The sequence below is a fragment of the Staurois parvus genome, unplaced genomic scaffold (assembly GCF_062004578.1).
Source record: "Staurois parvus isolate SC_StPar_1 unplaced genomic scaffold, SC_StPar_1.0 ptg001967l, whole genome shotgun sequence".
In the NCBI taxonomy this organism is placed as follows: Eukaryota; Metazoa; Chordata; class Amphibia; order Anura; family Ranidae; genus Staurois; species Staurois parvus.
Genome location: NW_028319763.1, coordinates 27317 through 45910, shown reverse-complemented (window position 1 = coordinate 45910; position 18594 = coordinate 27317). Strand labels below are relative to the sequence as shown.

The 18594-nt window shown below is 57.1% G+C and overlaps 1 protein-coding gene across 1 annotated transcript; it reads right to left on the bottom strand.

The window, feature by feature from the left end:
* Positions 1–1021: 1021 nt before the first annotated feature.
* SNX27 (sorting nexin 27) lies at positions 1022–15095 on the bottom strand (the record flags this gene model as incomplete). Its single annotated transcript, XM_089664609.1, has 8 exons — positions 14858–15095; positions 9164–9395; positions 6803–6995; positions 5341–5405; positions 4727–4831; positions 3130–3208; positions 1192–1355; positions 1022–1111 (listed from the first exon to the last, which is right to left on the bottom strand). Coding segments are annotated over exons 1-8 (1143 nt in total), but the record flags the coding sequence as incomplete, so codon positions are not given.
* Positions 15096–18594: the final 3499 nt, after the last annotated feature.

The window sequence follows — 18594 nt, the reverse complement described above, 5'->3', positions numbered from 1 at the left end:
TGTTTATAAACAATGTTACTTTGTATCTCTCCATCTCCCGTCTGAGTGATGTTTATAAACAATGTTACTTTGTATCTCTATCTCCCGTCTGATCGATGTTTATAAACAATGTTACTTTGTATCTCTCCATCTCCCGTCTGATCGATGTTTATAAACAATGTTACTTTGTATCTCTATCTCCCGTCTGATCGATGTTTATAAACAATGTTACTTTGTATCTCTCTATCTCCCGTCTGATCGATGTTTATAAACAATGTTACTTTGTATCTCTATCCCCCGTCTGATCGATGTTTATAAACAATGTTACTTTGTATCTCTATCTCCCGTCTGATCGATGTTTATAAACAATGTTACTTTGTATCTCTCCATCTCCCGTCTGATCGATGTTTATAAACAATGTTACCTTGTATCTTTCTGTCTGTACAAAGTAACATTGTTTATAAACATCGATCAGACGGGAGATGGAGATACAAAGTAACATTGTTTATAAACATCGATCAGACGTGCCGCTTACCAGAACTGAGCAAATAAAGATCTAACCACACCAGGCTATTCACTGCATAGTAGTAAAGTGATTCAACAGAAATATAAACGAGGTGATGGTATTTATACCCTGGCACTGAACGGAGGAGATGTTGGGGAAGGGGGAGGAGATGTGGGGAAGGGGGAGGAGATGTTGGGGAAGGGGGAGGAGATGTTGGGGAAGGGGGAGGAGATGTTGGGGAAGGGGGAGGAGATGTTGGGGAAGGGGGAGGAGATGTTGGGGAAGGGGGAGGAGATGTTGGGGAAGGGGGAGGAGATGTTGGGGAAGGGGGAGGAGATGTTGGGGAAGGGGGAGGAGATGTTGGGGAAGGGGGAGGAGATGTTGGGGAAGGGGGAGGAGATGTTGGGGAAGGGGGAGGAGATGTTGGGGAAGGGGGAGGAGATGTTGGGGAAGGGGGAGGAGATGTTGGGGAAGGGGGCGGAGATGTTGGGGGGAGGGGGAGGAGATGTTGGGGGGAGGGGCAGTGGATCTCATTACCATTAACATCTTCCGCTGCTCACAGAGCTTCTGTAATTGGTACGCTTTGTCGTCGGCCTTAATATACCCGCGTTTGACGTCATCCACCGCCTGCGAATCAGAGGACACGATTTTACAGGGAAAAGTCGCTGAGGCGCACAGAGCCTCGTGCCTCCAGAACACCGACTTACCTGGTGGAAGAAAAAGGAGACGGCCAAGTCGTTGTCCTTCAGCAGCGACTCCTCGGAGGTGGTGAACAGCCATTTGCGCACGGTGAGGCAGGTCCCGGGCACCGCCGAGGTGTAGTTCTGTACATACAGCTTGTGAGGGAACTCATTGGGGGCCAACTTCCTGACTGAGAGAGCAGAGTCACCGCGTCACCGACAACCGCGACACCACGGAAACCAAACATCCCGCCCCCTCCACACTGACACCCACCTAGCAAGGAGTGGTACTATTTGCATAACTCCTCCCACAGCTTGCCACAGTGCCGAGGGCTGTAGAGAGGAGTAGTGAGGCAGGAGGCTCAGCATCCCATATGGGCGGTCCCATGCAAATACAGCCTCCCTGGGAACGTCCACGCCTCCAGACTGACACCCACCCATGGAGGCATTTTAATATTTGCAAAACTCCTCCCACTGCTTGCATCAGTACTGAGGCAGGGTGTTGTGATGTTTTCAGGAAGCTATGTACTGGCCCCTCCCACCAGCCATGATCTGCCTGCATTGCATAGAGAAGCACAGAGACCCTATGATGGCATCACCAGGCTTAAAAGAGGTTATGTAACGGAAAAAAAAAAAAAAAAAAGAAAAAAAGAAGAGAAAAAAGAGAAAAGAAAAAAAGAGAAGAGAAAAGAAAAAAAGAAGAGAAGAGAAAAGAAAAAAAGAAGAGAAGAGAAGAGAAAAAAAGAAGAGAAGAGAAAAAAAGAAGAGAAGAGAAAAAAAGAAGAGAAGAGAAAAAAAGAAGAGAAGAGAAAAAAAGAAGAGAAAAGAAAAAAGAAGAGAAGAGAAAAGAAAAAAAGAAGAGAAGAGAAAAGAAAAAAAGAAGAGAAGAGAAAAGAAAAAAAGAAGAGAAGAGAAAAAAGAAGAAGAGAAAAAAGAAGAAGAGAAAAAAGAAGAAGAGAAAAAAGAAGAAGAGAAAAAAGAAGAGAAAAAAGAAGAGAAGAGAAGAGAAAAAAGAAGAGAAGAGAAGAGAAAAAAGAAGAGAAGAGAAAAAAGAAGAGAAGAGAAAAAAGAAGAGAAGAGAAAAAAGAAGAGAAGAGAAAAAAGAAGAGAAGAGAAAAAAGAAGAGAAGAGAAAAAAGGAGAAGAGAAAAAAGGAGAAGAGAAAAAAGGAGAAGAGAAAAAAGAAGAGAAAAAAGGAGAAGAGAAAAAAAGAAGAAAAAAAGAGAAAAGAAAAAGAGAAAAAGAAAAAAAAAAAAGAAAAAAGAAAAAAAGAGAAAAAAGAAAAAAGAGAAAAAAGAAAAAAAGAGAAAAAAGAAAAAAGAGAAAAAAAAAAAAAAGAGAAAAAAGAAAAAAAAAGAGAAAAAGAAAAAAGGGTTTTATTTCAAAACGTCATGATGCTGAGGGAGCAGAAATATTATTTCTGCCTGTGACCCTCCCCCCTCAACACAGAAAGATTTCCTTATTCGGTGACACCAGGACAAGAAATGAGGGGAACGGTTGTCACCAGGACAGGAACTGAAAAGCAGCAAATATTGCGCCCAACTATTTAAAAAAAAAAAAAAAAAAAAAAAAGTAAGTAGGGATCAACCTTCCCAATAGGGACTATCCAAAATAAAATTGGCAGTTTTTAGCCGCCATCAGCAGTTAAAATTCAACGCAAGTCTAACTTTATTGCACCAGAGCGCCCCGCCCCCTGCCCTGGGAAGACCAATATCCAAAAGAGGAGGCGGTCCCAGGACAATAAAGTGATCCCAGCACCGCATCCTAACAGCGGGTTCGTCTTCTCGGATTCAGTGGCAGTTGCGGGTGTAGGATGGGCCCCTGCCTGGCTGTGAGCACCCGGGTCTGCCCGTGTTTCTTTGCCGAGTTTTGGGCGGAGTCGGACTTTCAGGTACATAAAACACTTGCAGGGGGTTAATTACTGACCAATCCTGAGAGAGAAGAGAAAGAAGCGCAGCTTACTGACCAAAGGAATGATTAATGACCTCAAACAGGGCGAAGTAGTTGGCGGTGATGCCATCCATTCCGATCTTGGCGGCGAGGGCCTGCGGGAAGAGAGGGGTGTGATGGTCACCCTATACCAAGAGACAGACTCCTCCCACCCACCCCCCATAATGGTGGTCACCCCGTACCTGGACACTCCCTTTAATTAGGCGACCTCATACCTGGCTGTACAAAGAATCAAGCCCCTCCCTCCAATAGGAGGGTCTGCCTATATCTGGACAGGGTCCTCTCCTTCTCCAACCAATTAAAGGGTCACCCCATACCTGGATACAAATGGAAGCCCCTCCCCCCATAAGAGGCTCATCCAATAACTGGGCAGAAAAAGAAGCCCCTCCCCACAAATAGGGTCACACCACTCCTGGGCAGAAAAAGAAGCCCCTCCCCCAATAAGAGGGTCACTATACCTAGAGAAAGAAGCCCCTCCCCACCCAGAGAGCCACACTATACCTGCACAGAGACGGAAAGCCCCTCCCCCCAATTAAAGGGTCGCTCCATACCTGGACCCAGAAGCCCCTTCTTCCCCCCAATAAGTAGGTTACCTCATACCTGGATGCAGAAAGACAGAAGCCCCTCCCTCAAAAAAAAAGGGAGGATTCCTGGAAAGAGATGGAGGACACCTCCTCCCCCCCCCCCATGCAATAAGAGGGTTGTCCTATACCTGGACACAGGTGGAAGTCCCTCCCCCCAATTAGGAGATCCTCCATTACTGGACACAGGTGGAAGCCCCTCCCCCCAATTACAATTAGGGGATCTCCCATTACTGGACACAGGTGGAAGCCACTCCCCAAGAATGGGGTCCCCCACTACTGGACACAGGTGGAAGCCACTCCCCCAATACCTGGGGACAGGTGGGAGCCCCTCCCCCCAGTAAGGGGGTCCCCATTATTGGACACAAGTGAAAGCCCCTCCCAATACCTGGGCACAGGTGGAAGTCCCTCCCCCCAAATAAGGGAGTCCCCCACTACTGGACACAGGTGGAAGCCCCTCCCCCCATACCTGGACACAGATGGAAGCACCTCCCCCAATAAGGGGATCTGCCATTACTGGACATGTGGGAGCCCTTCCCCCAATAAAGGGGTCCCCATTACTAGACACAGGTGAAAGCCCCTCCCAATACCTGGGCACAAGTGGGAGCCCCTCCCCCCCATACCTGGACACAGGTGGAATCCCCTCAACCCAATAAGATGTTGGCCCCATACCTGGCTACAGATGGAAGCCCTCCCTGTCTCTAATCAGAGGGCTCCCCTATACCTGGGCAGAGAAAGAAACCCCTCCCCCCCAATAAGAGGGTCACCCCATACCTGGAAGCCCCTCCCCCTAGTAAGAGGGTAACCCCATACCTAGACACAAATAGCCCTTCCCCTCCAATAAGAGGTCACCTTAGGCCTGAATATGGAGAAAAGCCCCTCCCCTCTCAATAACAGGGTCACCCCTTACCAGAGCTAGACCCCCCTGGCCAATAAGAGGGTCACCCTGTGTCTGGACTCAGAATCCCCCCCAATAAAAGGGTGCACCTGGACTCAGAAGCCCCTCCCCTCCATAAGGCGGCCCCCCCATACCTGGTACACCTGGTCGGTGGTGCTGTTCTTCTTCACGCGGACAGTGGCGGTGGTCTTGTCCGGTAATGCTATGCGGAGCTCCACATCGGACACGCCGTTGTAATTCTGTGGGTGGAGTCAGAGAGATCACATGATGACATCACCAAAATTTTACAGACCAATGGCATTAAAGCCATCTGCAGCTCTCCATCCCTGGTGATCCCGCCATTGAGGGATCTGTTCAGGCACTTCCTGCTGTAGGGTGACAACACTTTCTCCATTCTGCTCAAATTTTCCCCTGCGTTGTCACCCCATCACACAGGCTCCCTCTCGAGAACTACAAGTGGCGGTTTGCACAGGCATAGTCCCACCAGTGTGTGTGTGGGGGGGGGGGTGACCCGCCACTAGAAATGCCATGCAGCCATCACTGTAGACAGGAAGTGGCTGAAAAAAAAAAAAAAGATGGCGGGAAATCAGCACCACTGAGAGGTGACAACGGATAGGGAAAAAAAAACAAAAAAACTTTATTGGATAAAGAATGGACAACTGTCTATAATGCACAGTGAGAGGACAGGAGAAAAAAAACTTGAAAAAAAAAAACTTTATTGAATAAAGACAGGAGAGGGCGGCCTTACCTCGTCCGACTCGGACAGGAACTCCTGCATGATGTCACTCTCCCCGATCACCCGTATGGAGCACACTGCGCCAAAGACAGAAACACGCATCAGGATCATCAGTCCCATTACAAGGACCACACTCCCTGGAGGGGCCCCGGGTCCTCTACTCTCCCATCAACGCAAATAAAAAGAATGCCGCAAGAGGAGCGAGACTCCCCATAGTGCCTGCGGCAGATGTGTGGAGATGGGGGACGGGGTAGAGTCATGCCACTAAGACAGGTGTCACACCTCCCACTTGGGTGGGGGGGCATGTGTGGAGCTGGGGGACTCCCCCCACCCCACTGGGGAGGATGGGAGGTACTGGGGAGGACGGGCCTTGTGTGGAGCTGGGGGACTCCCCCCACCCCCCCCTGGGGAGGATGGGAGGTACTGGGGAGGACGGGCCTTGTGTGGAGCTGGGGGACTCCCCCCACCCCACTGGGGAGGATGGGAGGTACTGGGGAGGACGGGCCTTGTGTGGAGCTGGGGGACTCCCCCCACCCCCCCCTGGGGAGGATGGGCGATACTGGGGAGGACGGGCCTTGTGTGGAGCTGGGGGACTCCTCCCACCCCCCCCTGGGGAGGATGGGAGGTACTGGGGAGGACGGGCCTTGTGTGGAGCTGGGGGACTCCCCCCACCCCCCTGGGGAGGACAGGCGGTACCCCCACTGGGGAGGACGGGCCATGTGTGGAGCTATGGGACTTCCCCCACCCCCCTGGGGAGCATGGGAGGTACTGGGGAGGATGGGCAGTACTCCCACCCCCACCGGGGAGGACCAGCAGTACCCCCACCCCCCCCCCAGGGAGGACCGGCAGTACCCCCACCCCCCCCGGGGAGGACCGGCAGTACCCCCACCCCCCCGGGGAGGACCGGCAGTACCCCCACCCCCCCGGGGAGGACCGGCAGTACCCCCACCCCCCCCGGGGAGGACCGGCAGTACCCCCACCCGGGGAGGACCGGCAGTACCCCCACCCCCCCCGGGGAGGACCGGCAGTACCCCCACCCCCCCCGGGGAGGACCGGCAGTACCCCCACCCCCCCCGGGGAGGACCGGCAGTACCCCCACCCCCCCCGGGGAGGACCGGCAGTACCCCCACCCCCCCCGGGGAGGACCGGCAGTACTCCCCTTGATCTTGGGAGTACAGGAGGGTGCTGCCTGCCCTGCACCCCCAACAATGACTGCGCCCCCCATCACCACACCCAGGACAAGTAATAGAAAGAGGAAAGTTTACAGTTGTCACAGGCACAGGAGGTGAGGGGAAATCCTCCAATGGGGACACCCGTCACACTGGGATTTGCCTTCTCCTTGGAAAGATTTTCTCCCACTTCCTGTTGCCTCTCTCTGACAGGATACAGACTGGAATCTTGCCCCGAGGGGCCACAATAAAGGTTGCAGGCCCAGGAACAGGCGAGCGAGCGCACAACTGACAGGATTGGATACCTTTCTCCAGGTATTCCTCTAAGCCCCTCCTCCTGGCGTCCAGCTGCTGCTCAGACAGGGAGAAGGGCCACTTGCCCGGTAGCCGGGGAAAGGTGAAGTTTGCAAACTCCCGCTTGAGGTTCTGGTTCAGGATGGCGAATTCCCGGTACCGCTTGGAGCACAGCTGCCTGCCGGCCATGTAGACGTTATAAACCTGAAACCAAAAAACAGAAACCGCGGTGTCACCGCCCACCCGGAACATTCTAGACAAACCATGTGACCTGGTCACCTCCGGCCTCCTAACCCTGCCTCCCCCACCCAACTACAGCGACCTGGTCACCTCCGGCCTCCTGACCCTGCCTCCCCCACCCAACTACAGCGACCTGGTCACCTCCGGCCTCCTAACCCTGCCTCCCCCACCCAACTACAGCGACCTGGTCACCTCCGGCCTCCTGACCCTACCTCCCCCACCCAACTACAGTGACCTGGTCACCTCCACCCTCCTGACCCTGCCTCCCCCACCCAACTACAGTGACCTGGTCACCTCCACCCTCCTGACCCTGCCTCCCCCACCCAACTACAGCGACCTGGTCACCTCCGGCCTCCTGACCCTACCTCCCCCACCCAACTACAGCGACCTGGTCACCTCCGGCCTCCTGACCCTACCTCCCCCACCCAACTACAGCGACCTGGTCACCTCCGGCCTCCTAACCCTGCCTCCCCCACCCAACTACAGCGACCTGGTCACCTCCGGCCTCCTAACCCTGCCTCCCCCACCCAACTACAGCGACCTGGTCACCTCCGGCCTCCTAACCCTGCCTCCCCCACCCAACTACAGCGACCTGGTCACCTCCGGCCTCCTAACCCTGCCTCCCCCACCCAACTACAGCGACCTGGTCACCTCCGGCCTCCTGACCCTACCTCCCCCACCCAACTACAGCGACCTGGTCACCTCCGTCCTCCTGACCCTACCTCCCCCACCCAACTACAGTGACCTGGTCACCTCCGTCCTCCTGACCCTCAATCCCCCACCCAACTACAGTGACCTGGTCACCTCCGTCCTCCTGACCCTGCCTCCACCTCCCAACTACAGCGACCTGGTCACCTCCACCCTCCTGATCCTACCTCCACCTACCAACTACAGCACCCTGGTCCCCTCCGGCCTCCTGACCCTACCTCCGCCACCCAACTACAGTGACCTGGTCACCTCCGGCCTCCTGACCCTACCTCCACCACCCAACTACAGCGACCTGGTCACCTCCGGCCTCCTGACCCTACCTCCGCCACCCAACTACAGCGACCTGGTCACCTCCATCCTCCTGACCCTAACTCCGCCTCCCCACTATAGCGACCTGGTCACCTCCATCCTCCTGACCCTAACTCCGCCTCCCCACTACAGCGACCTAGTCACCTCCATCCTCCTCCCCCTAACTCCGCCTCCCCACTACAGCAACCTGGTCACCTCCGCCTCCTGACCCTACCTCCGCCACCCAACCACAGTGACCTGGTCACCTCCATCCTCCTGACCCTAACTCCGCCTCCCCACTACAGCGACCTGGTCACCGCCGTCCTCCTGACCCTACCTCCACCACCCAACTACAGCACCCTGGTCACCTCTGGCCTCCTGACCCTACCTCCGCCTACCAACTACAGCGACCTTGTCACCTCCGGCCTCCTGACCCTACCTCCGCCTACCAACTACAGCACCCTGGTCCCCTCCGGCCTCCTGACCCTACCTCCGCCACCCAACTACAGTGACCTGGTCACCTCCATCCTCCTCCCCCTAACTCCGCCTCCCCACTACAGCGACCTGGTCACCTCCATCCTCCTGACCCTAACTCCGCCTCCCCACTACAGCGACCTGGTCACCTCCATCCTCCTGACCCTAACTCCGCCTCCCCACTACAGCGACCTGGTCACCTCCATCCTCCTGACCCTAACTCCGCCTCCCCACTACAGCGACCTGGTCACCTCCGGCCTCCTAACCCTAACTCCGCCTCCCCACTACAGCGACCTGGTCACCTCCGGCCTCCTAACCCTAACTCCGCCTCCCCACTACAGCGACCTGGTCACCTCCGGCCTCCTAACCCTAACTCCGCCTCCCCACTACAGCGACCTGGTCACCTCCGGCCTCCTAACCCTAACTCCGCCTCCCCACTACAGCGACCTGGTCACCTCCGGCCTCCTAACCCTAACTCCGCCTCCCCACTACAGCGACCTGGTCACCTCCGGCCTCCTAACCCTACCTTCACCACCCAACTACAGTGACCTGGTCACCTCCGGCCTCCTAACCCTACCTTCACCACCCAACTACAGTGACCTGGTCCCCTCCAACCAGTAAAATCTCCCCTATAACCCGACCCCCCCCCCCCCACGGCTCACCACAAACTTCTCCCCGTTCTGCTCCACATGCTTGTAGGTGGGGATGGAGATGGGCACGGCCTGCTTCTCTGTGTAGTCGTAGAAGGACTGTCCCGAGGAGTCATCGCTGGGGTCCAGGTTCTCGGCTTCGTGTGGCGGTACGGACAGAACGGTGAGGACCAACTCCTTCTCCCCGGCACGGATCAGATCCACCACTTGTTTGTGGGTGGCCCCTTCCACATTGACGCCGTTCCTGGATTGGTGGAGAGACAGAGGGGGCGGGGTTTATATATGGAACCAACTGATAGGACAGAGGAGGTCTCAGTCTATAGAACCATTTACATTCTACACCAACTACCAAAAAACTCCGGGGGGGGGGGGGGGGGGGGGGATTCTCGGTATCTGTCCCCATTCTGTATGTATGGACTCTGCACAGTCCCACTTCTCCTGTCCTGGATGCCGGGTGTCATTCTCGGTATCTGTCCCCGTTCTGTATGTATGGGCTCTGCGCAGTCCCACTTCTCCTGTCCTGGATGCCGGGTGTCATTCTCGGTATCTGTCCCCGTTCTGTATGTATGGGCTCTGCGCAGTCCCACTTCTCCTGTCCTGGATGCCGGGTGTCATTCTCGGTATCTGTCCTCATTCTGTATGTATGGACTCTGCACAGTCCCACTTCTATGCCGGGTGTCATTCTCGGTATCTGTCCCCATTCTGTATGTATGGACTCTGCACAGTCCCACTTCTCCTGTCCCGGATGCCGGGTGTCATTCTCGGTATCTGTCCCCATTCTGTATGTATGGACTCTGCACAGTCCCACTTCTCCTGTCCCGGATGCCGGGTGTCATTCTCGGTATCTGTCCCCATTCTGTATGTATGGACTCTGCACAGTCCCACTTCTCCTGTCCCGGATGCCGGGTGTCATTCTCGGTATCTGTCCCCGTTCTGTATGTATGGACTCTGCACAGTCCCACTTCTCCTGTCCCGGATGCCGGGTGTCATTCTCGGTATCTGTCCTTATTCTGTATGTATGGACTCTGCACAGTCCCACTTCTATGCCGGGTGCAGCTCAGAGGGGTGTGGGCTAATTTCAGGAAGTCATGTGACCGCTCAGTGACACCACGTCAGACACATGGCCTCCCCTCCTCCACCAGCACTTGTGACACACAGACACCCTTCTGAAGCTCCTTAGAGGAAGAGGCCACTACGGGTCCCGAGCCCCGCACTTCCTTCCTGTGTCCGAGGGAAGTTCCGACCACAACCAGGACGTCTGATGGCTCAAGAGGGACCGTCCCCCCCCCCCGTCCCTCCCCCGAGATTGCACAACAAGTCATCACCTACATACAGAAGTCCCTGATCTCGGCAGTGATTGGACAGGGAAGACGCTCAGGATGGGTCATCAATGCCCCCCCTCCCCCCCCCCCCTTCATGACAACCTATTTTCAATACAAAACGTAAGTCCTGGTGATGTCATCACGGGGTCTCTGTACCTCTCTATGCAATGCAGGCAGATCATGGCTGGTGGGAGGGGCCAGCTTCCTGAAACCATCCCAGCACCCCGCCTCAGCACTCCTCTAAAGAGTCCTCAGCCCTGATGCAAGCAGTGGGAGGGGTTATGCAAAATGCCTTGAAGTGCGGGTGTCAGTCTGGAGTGGGCGTTCCTAGGCAGGCTACATTTGCATAGGTAACGCCCACATGTGATGCTGAGCCTCCAAGTTTGAAGGAAATGAAATCCAATGAAAGGGGTGGGGCCAGAGACAATCGGGGCGGGGCCAGAGACAATCAGGGCGGGGAGGAAAGCGCTAGATGATTCTGGACGTCCCCCAACCAGGAAATGAGGCGGGCTGATCAGTATCGCTACGCAAGTACAACCCCCTCCCCCCCACACAGTGGCATCATCCACAAAAGGCTGAGTGTATTGTGGAACTACAACTCCCAGCAAGTCCACAGCCACTGCCCAGCCAATGTCCGCACATCGAAGAATCTCTGGAAGAAAGCCTTTCCTACCGCTGAGGAACTACAACTCCCAGCAAGCCCCGCAACACGTCTGTCTAGACGACAAAAGGTACTCTAAAGAACTACAAGTGCCAGCAAGTCCAGCCACAAGACCAGCAGCCACCCAACTCCAAGGAGAATCTGTGAGAGGCTCCCTGACCACAGCAGAACCACGAGCCCCAGGAAGCCGGCCAATCACCCTGCATCCCCTCCCCATGTAAGAATGAGTATGGGGGGTGTGGAGGACCACGACGTGGACACTGTGGATGGAGGATGAGAAAGATGCCGTGGATAGGGGGACGTGGACGACGACGTGGACAGAGGAGGAGGAGGAGGAGGAGGACGACAACGTGGACAGAGGAGGAGGAGGAGGACGACAACGTGGACGCCGTGGACAGAGGACCACGACGACGCCATGGACAGAGGACCACGACGACGCCATGGACAGAGGACCACGACGACGCCATGGACAGAGGACCACGACGACGCCATGGACAGAGGACCACGACGACGTGGACGCCGTGGATAGGAGGAGGAGGAGGACGACGACGACGTGGACGCCGTGGATAGGAGGAGGACGACGTGGACGCCGTGGATAGGAGGACGACGTGGACGCCGTGGATAGGAGGAGGAGGAGGAGGACGACGACGTGGACGCCGTGGATAGGAGGAGGACGACGTGGACGCCGTGGATAGGAGGAGGAGGAGGACGACGTGGATAGGAGGAGAAGGAGGACGACGTGGATAGGAGGAGGAGGAGGACGACGTGGACGCCGTGGATAGGAGGAGGACGACGTGGACGCCGTGGATAGGAGGAGGACGCCGTGGATAGGAGGAGGAGGACGACGACGTGGATAGGAGGAGGAGGACGACGACGTGGATAGGAGGAGGACGACGACGTGGATAGGAGGAGGACGACGACGTGGATAGGAGGAGGACGACGACGTGGATAGGAGGAGGACGACGACGTGGACGCCGTGGATAGGAGGAGGAGGACGACGCCGTGGATAGGAGGAGGACGACGACGTGGACGCCGTGGATAGGAGGAGGACGACGACGTGGACGCCGTGGATAGGAGGAGGACGACGACGTGGACGCCGTGGATAGGAGGAGGACGACGACGTGGACGCCGTGGATAGGAGGAGGACGACGACGTGGACGCCGTGGATAGGAGGAGGACGACGACGTGGACGCCGTGGATAGGAGGAGGACGACGACGTGGACGCCGTGGATAGGAGGAGGACGACGACGTGGACGCCGTGGATAGGAGGAGGACGACGACGTGGACGCCGTGGATAGGAGGAGGACGACGTGGACGCCGTGGATAGGAGGAGGACGACGTGGACGCCGTGGATAGGAGGAAGACGACGTGGACGCCGTGGATAGGAGGAGGACGACGTGGACGCCGTGGATAGGAGGAGGAGGACGACGTGGACGCCGTGGATAGGAGGAGGAGGACGACGTGGACGCCGTGGATAGGAGGAGGAGGACGACGTGGACGCCGTGGATAGGAGGAGGAGGAGGACGACGTGGACGCCGTGGACAGAGGAGGAGGAGGACGACGTGGACGCCATGGACAGAGGAGGAGGAGGAGGAGGAGGAGGACGTGGGCGCCACGGATAGAGGACGACGTGGGCGCCACGGATAGAGGACGACGTGGGCGCCATGGATAGAGGACGACGTGGGCGCCATGGATAGAGGACGACGTGGGCGCCATGGATAGAGGAGGAGGACGACGTGGGCGCCATGGATAGAGGAGGAGGACGACGTGGGCGCCATGGATAGAGGAGGAGGACGTGGGCACCATGGATAGAGGAGGAGGACGTGGACGCCATGGACAGAGGAGGAGGAGGAGGAGGAGGACGTGGGCGCCACGGATAGAGGACGACGTGGGCGCCACGGATAGAGGACGACGTGGGCGCCATGGATAGAGGACGACGTGGGCGCCATGGATAGAGGACGACGTGGGCGCCATGGATAGAGGAGGAGGACGACGTGGGCGCCATGGATAGAGGAGGAGGACGACGTGGGCACCATGGATAGAGGAGGAGGACGTGGGCGCCATGGATAGAGGAGGAGGACGTGGGCGCCATGGATAGAGGAGGAGGACGTGGACGCCATGGATAGAGGAGGAGGAGGATGACGTGGACGCCATGGATAGAGGAGGAGGAGGATGACGTGGACGCCATGGATAGAGGAGGAGGAGGAGGAGGACGTGGACGCCATGGATAGAGGAGGAGGAGGATGACGTGGACGCCATGGATAGAGGAGGAGGAGGATGACGTGGACGCCATGGATAGAGGAGGAGGAGGAGGAGGACGTGGACGCCATGGATAGAGGAGGAGGAGGAGGAGGAGGAGGACGTGGACGCCATGGATAGAGGAGGAGGAGGATGACGTGGACGCCATGGATAGAGGAGGAGGAGGAGGACGTGGACGCCATGGATAGAGGAGGAGGAGGAGGTGGACGCCATGGATAGAGGAGGAGGAGGACGTGGACGCCATGGATAGAGGATGCAATGTATAGCAGACAATGTGGACACCAAAGATAGGAGGAAGAGGAGGACGGTGGTCACCCCAAGATACTCACACCTCCAGGATGTGGTCACCCTTTCAGGAAGTACACGGTGGTCAGTTGGTATACGGCAGTGGTTACCTCCAGGATGTGGTCACTATTGCAGTCCTGGTCAGTCATACGACGGTGGGCGGTCTATTATACACTGGCAGTCCCGGGCAGTCATTAAATGGTGGCGGTCACCCTTCTGGATACTCATCTCCAGGATGGGGTCACCCTTGCGGTGGCAGTCCTGGTTGGTTGGTATATGGTGGCAGTCATCGCCAGATACTCATCTCCAGGATGGGGTCACCCTTACCTTACGACTGCGGTCCAGGATGGTCATTATACGGTGGTGGTCCCGGTCAGTAAATGGTAACCCCCTTCCAGGATCCGGTCCCTCCCCCCGGTCCTCACGCCTCCGGTATCCGGTCTTCCCTCCCCCCTCCATCCAGTCCTCACATCTCCGGTCTCCCCTCCCCAGTCTCCCCTCCCTCCAGTCCTCACACCTCCGGTATTCGGTCTCCCCTCCCTCCGGTCCTCACACCTCCGGTATTCGGTCTCCCCTCCCCCTCGATCCTCACGCCTCCGGTCTCCCCTCCCCCTCGATCCTCACGCCTCCGGTCTCCCCTCCCCCCGGTCCTCACGCCTCCGGTCTCCCCTCCCCCCGGTCCTCACGCCTCCGGTCTCCCCTCCCCCTTGTCCCCTCCATCCGGGCCTCCCCTCCCCGGTAACCGGTCCTCACACCTCCGGTCTCCCCGGTAACCGGTCCTCACACCTCCGGTCTCCCCGGTAACCGGTCCTCACACCTCCGGTCTCCCCGGTAACCGGTCCTCACACCTCCGGTCTCCCCGGTAACCGGTCCTCACACCTCCGGTCTCCCCTCCCCCTTCCCGGTATCCGGTCCTCACACCTCCGGTCTCCCCTCCCCCTTCCCGGTATCCCCTCTCCCTCCCCGGTAACCGGTCCTCACACCTCCGGTCTCCCCTCCCCCTTCCCGGTATCCCCTCTCCCTCCCCGGTAACCGGTCCTCACACCTCCGGTCTCCCCTCCCCCTCTCCGGTCCTCACACCTCCAGTATCCGGCATTCCCTCCCCGGTCCTCACACCTCCGGTGTCCGGCATTCCCTCCCCGGTCCTCACACCTCCGGTGTCCCCTCCCCGGTACTCACACCTCAAGTATCCGGTCCCCCTTGCGGATCCCGGCTCGGTCGGCGGCTCCCCCCGGTAGTACGGCGCTGACATGCTGTAGCGGGGCGTACAGCTCCCCGTTGATGCTCCTCAGCTGGCCGCCCTCGCTGACCTGGCCCCGCACGTTAAAGCCGTAGCCGGACTCGGACTTGACTATCCGCACCACCCGCGGGCCCCCGCTCCGCTCGTCCGCCATCTTGGCCGCATCCAGTCACGGGACCCGCACCGGGGCATGCCGGGAGATGCAGTGCGGAAGAACTGTCAGGCCGGGTGGGCGGGGCCGCGCGGCGCCGCGGCCAATCCGCTCCCGGAGGGGTGTCCGCCCCAGCCAACCGCAGCTTCGGGCCGGGTAGCCAATCGGCGCTGTGACAGCTGAGGCGGCGGCCAATCCAAACGCGGACGTTTCTTAGGGGGCGGTGGGCGGGCGAAAGGGCGGGCCGGAGGAGTCGGCGTCACGTGACGGGTCTGAGGTAAAGAGGCGGGAAAGATGAGGCGAGGGCCTGGATACCCCCCATAGGGGGCAGGAGAGGGGGGAGGGGAGGTGCAGTTATGGCGGAATCTGGAGAATATCAACACAAATGAGGTAAATTTCTAAAGATTGACAAATATTCTCTTCATGTATTGGAAACATTATTTCTGATAATATTTTTAAAGGGATAGTTCACCTTTTACCGAAAATACTGCCTCCTCAGGTAGGGGGCGCCTGGAGGTAATAAACAAACTCTGACCGAAGCTGAATGACGCCCTTCCTATAGGTGTCGGCCATTTATGTACCTCCGGAGGCCTGACTGGAATGCTCCCAGGGCGTTGCTAGGGCGTTGCTAAGACAGGCCTAGTCATTACTGCTCCCCTCCCCCAGCACAGGGGGGCGCTCTTCCTCTGATTCCTCCCTCTCACCTACTCTTTCTCCCACCTGATACAATAGCTTGGAGCATCTGAGAGCGCCCTCTGATGGTGGAGGAGAGCAGTAATGAGCAGGCCCCTCTTAGCAACGCCCTAGCAACGTCCTGGGAGTGTCCATTCAGGCCTCAGGAGGGGTATAAATGCCTATAGGAAGGACATTGTTCGACTTCAGTCAGAGCCGGGCAGTTCGTTATCTACAGACAACCCTGAGTCTGCAGAGGCCCTTCTTGGTGAAGGTGAACCAACCCTTGAAGGATGTTCAGGAATTATCCAATCACAGGACACGGGGTGTTCAGGCAGAGTCCAATTACAGGACTGGGGGTGTGGAAGTGTTCAGGGGGAGTCAAATCACAGGACTGGGGGGGTGTGGAGGTGTTCAGGGGGAGTCAAATCACAGGACTGGGGGGTGTGGAGGTGTTCAGGGGGAGTCAAATCACAGGACTGGGGGGGGGGGGGTGTGGAGGTGTTCAGGGGGAGTCCAATCACAGGACTGGGGGGGTGTGGAGGTGTTTAGGGGGAGACCAATCACAGGACAGGAGGTGTACAAGCAAAGTCCAATCACAGGAGGGGGTGTTCATGGGGAGTCCAATCACAGGAGGGGGTGTTCAGGGGGAGTCCAATCACAGGAGGGGGGTGTTCAGGCAGAGTCCAATCACAGGAGGGGGGTGTTCAGGGGGAATCCAATCACAGGACAGGAGGTGTTTAGGCGGAGTCCAATCACAGGATGGGGAGGGTGTTCAGGGGGAGACCAATCACAGGACAGGAGGTGTACAGGCAGAGTCCAATCACAGGAGGGGGGTGTTCATGGGGAGTTTACTCACAGGAGGGGGGTGTTCATGGGGAGTCCAATCACAGGAGGGGGGTGTTCAGGGGGAGTCCAATCACAGGAGGGGGGTGTTCAGGCAGAGTCCAATCACAGGAGGGGGGTGTTCAGGGGGAGTCCAATCACAGGACAGGAGGTGTTTAGGCGTAGTCCAATCACAGGACGGGGAGGGTGTTCAGGGGGAGACCAATCACAGGACAGAAGGTGTACAGGCAGAGTCCAATCACAGGAGGGGGGTGTTCAGGGGGAGTCCAATCACAGGAGGGGGGTGTACAGGGGGAGTCCAATCACAGGAGGGGGGTGTACAGGGGGAGTCCAATCACAGGACAGGAGGTGTTTAGGCGGAGTCCAATCACAGGACGGGGGTGTTCAGGGGGAGACCAATCACAGGACAGGAGGTGTACAGGCAGAGTACAGGCAAGAGGGGGGTGTTCAGGGGGAGTCCAATCACAGGAGGGGGGTGTTCAGGGGGAGTCCAATCACAGGAGGGGGGTGTACAGGGGGAGTCCAATCACAGGACAGGAGGTGTTTAGGCGGAGTCCAATCACAGGACGGGGGTGTTCAGGGGGAGACCAATCACAGGACAGGAGGTGTACAGGCAGAGTCCAATCACAGGAGGGGGGTGTTCAGGGGGAGTCCAATCACAGGAGGGGGATGTTCAGGTGGAGTCCAATCACAGGAGGGGGGTGTTCAGGGGGAGTCCAATCACAGGAGGGGGATGTTCAGGCAGAGTCCAATCACAGGAGGGGGGTGTCCAGGGGGTGTCCAATCACAGGTCAGGACATGTTGAGGCATCATCCAATTACAAGACATGGGGTATTCAGGCAGAGTCCAATCACAGGACAGGACAGGAGGTGTTCAGGTGGAGTCCAATCACAGGACAGGACGGGGGGTGTTCAGGTGGAGTCCAATCACAGGACAGGACAGGAGGTGTTCAGGTGGAGTCCAATCACAGGACAGGAGGGGGGTGTTCAGGTGGAGTCCAATCACAGGACAGGACGGGGGTGTTCAGGTGGAGTCCAATCACAGGACAGGACGGGGGGTGTTCAGGGGGAGTCCAATCACAGGACAGGACGGGGGGTGTTCAGGGGGAGTCCAATCACAGGACAGGATGGGGGGTGTTCAGGGGGAGTCCAATCACAGGACAGGACATGTTGAGGCATCATCCAATTACAAGACACGGGGTTTTCAGGCAGAGTCCAGTTGCAGGACAGGTGGCCGCCCGACCATCACACACCTATGTGAGTGTATTGGCCATACTTTGGGTATGGGGTTGGACCCCCCTTCCCCCTATGGACATTAGGGGAAGGGGGGTTACACCATCCTCCAGTCCTCTGGGAGGACTGGATTTCGAAGGGTCTCTGTGGGAATTTGTACCCATGTGTGAGGTCAGGTGCTGATGTTGGATGAGAAGACCTGGTTCACCATCGCCATTCCAAAGGTGCTCAGTAGGGTTGAGGTCAGGGCTCTGTACAGGACGCTGGAGTTCCTCCACATCAAACTGGTCAAACTATGTCTTTATGGAGCTGGTTCCACTCTTCTGGGAATGTTTCCTTCAATTTGTACCCATTAGTGAGGGCAAGTACTGATGTTGGGCAGGTACTGATGCCAGGAAGAAGACCCGGCATGTGAACCACACGTTGGGCACCAAAAAAGACCGGGCTCACCATCAGCGTTTCAATTCATCCAGAAGGCATTCAGTAGGGTTGAGATCAGGACTCTGTGCAGGACACTCGAGTTTCTCCATGACCTCAACCCTACTGAACACCTTTGGGATGAGAAGACCTCATACCAGAGGTGTTGCGTAGGGTTAGGGGAGAGTACTGACGTTGGGTGAGAAGACCTCCTACCAAAGGTGTTGCGTAGGGTTAGGGGAGAGTACTGATGTTGGGTGAGAAGACCTCCTACCAAAGGGTTAGGGAAGAGTACTGATGTTGGGTGAGAAGACCTCATACCAAAGGTGTTGCGTAGGGTAAGGGGAGAGTACTGACG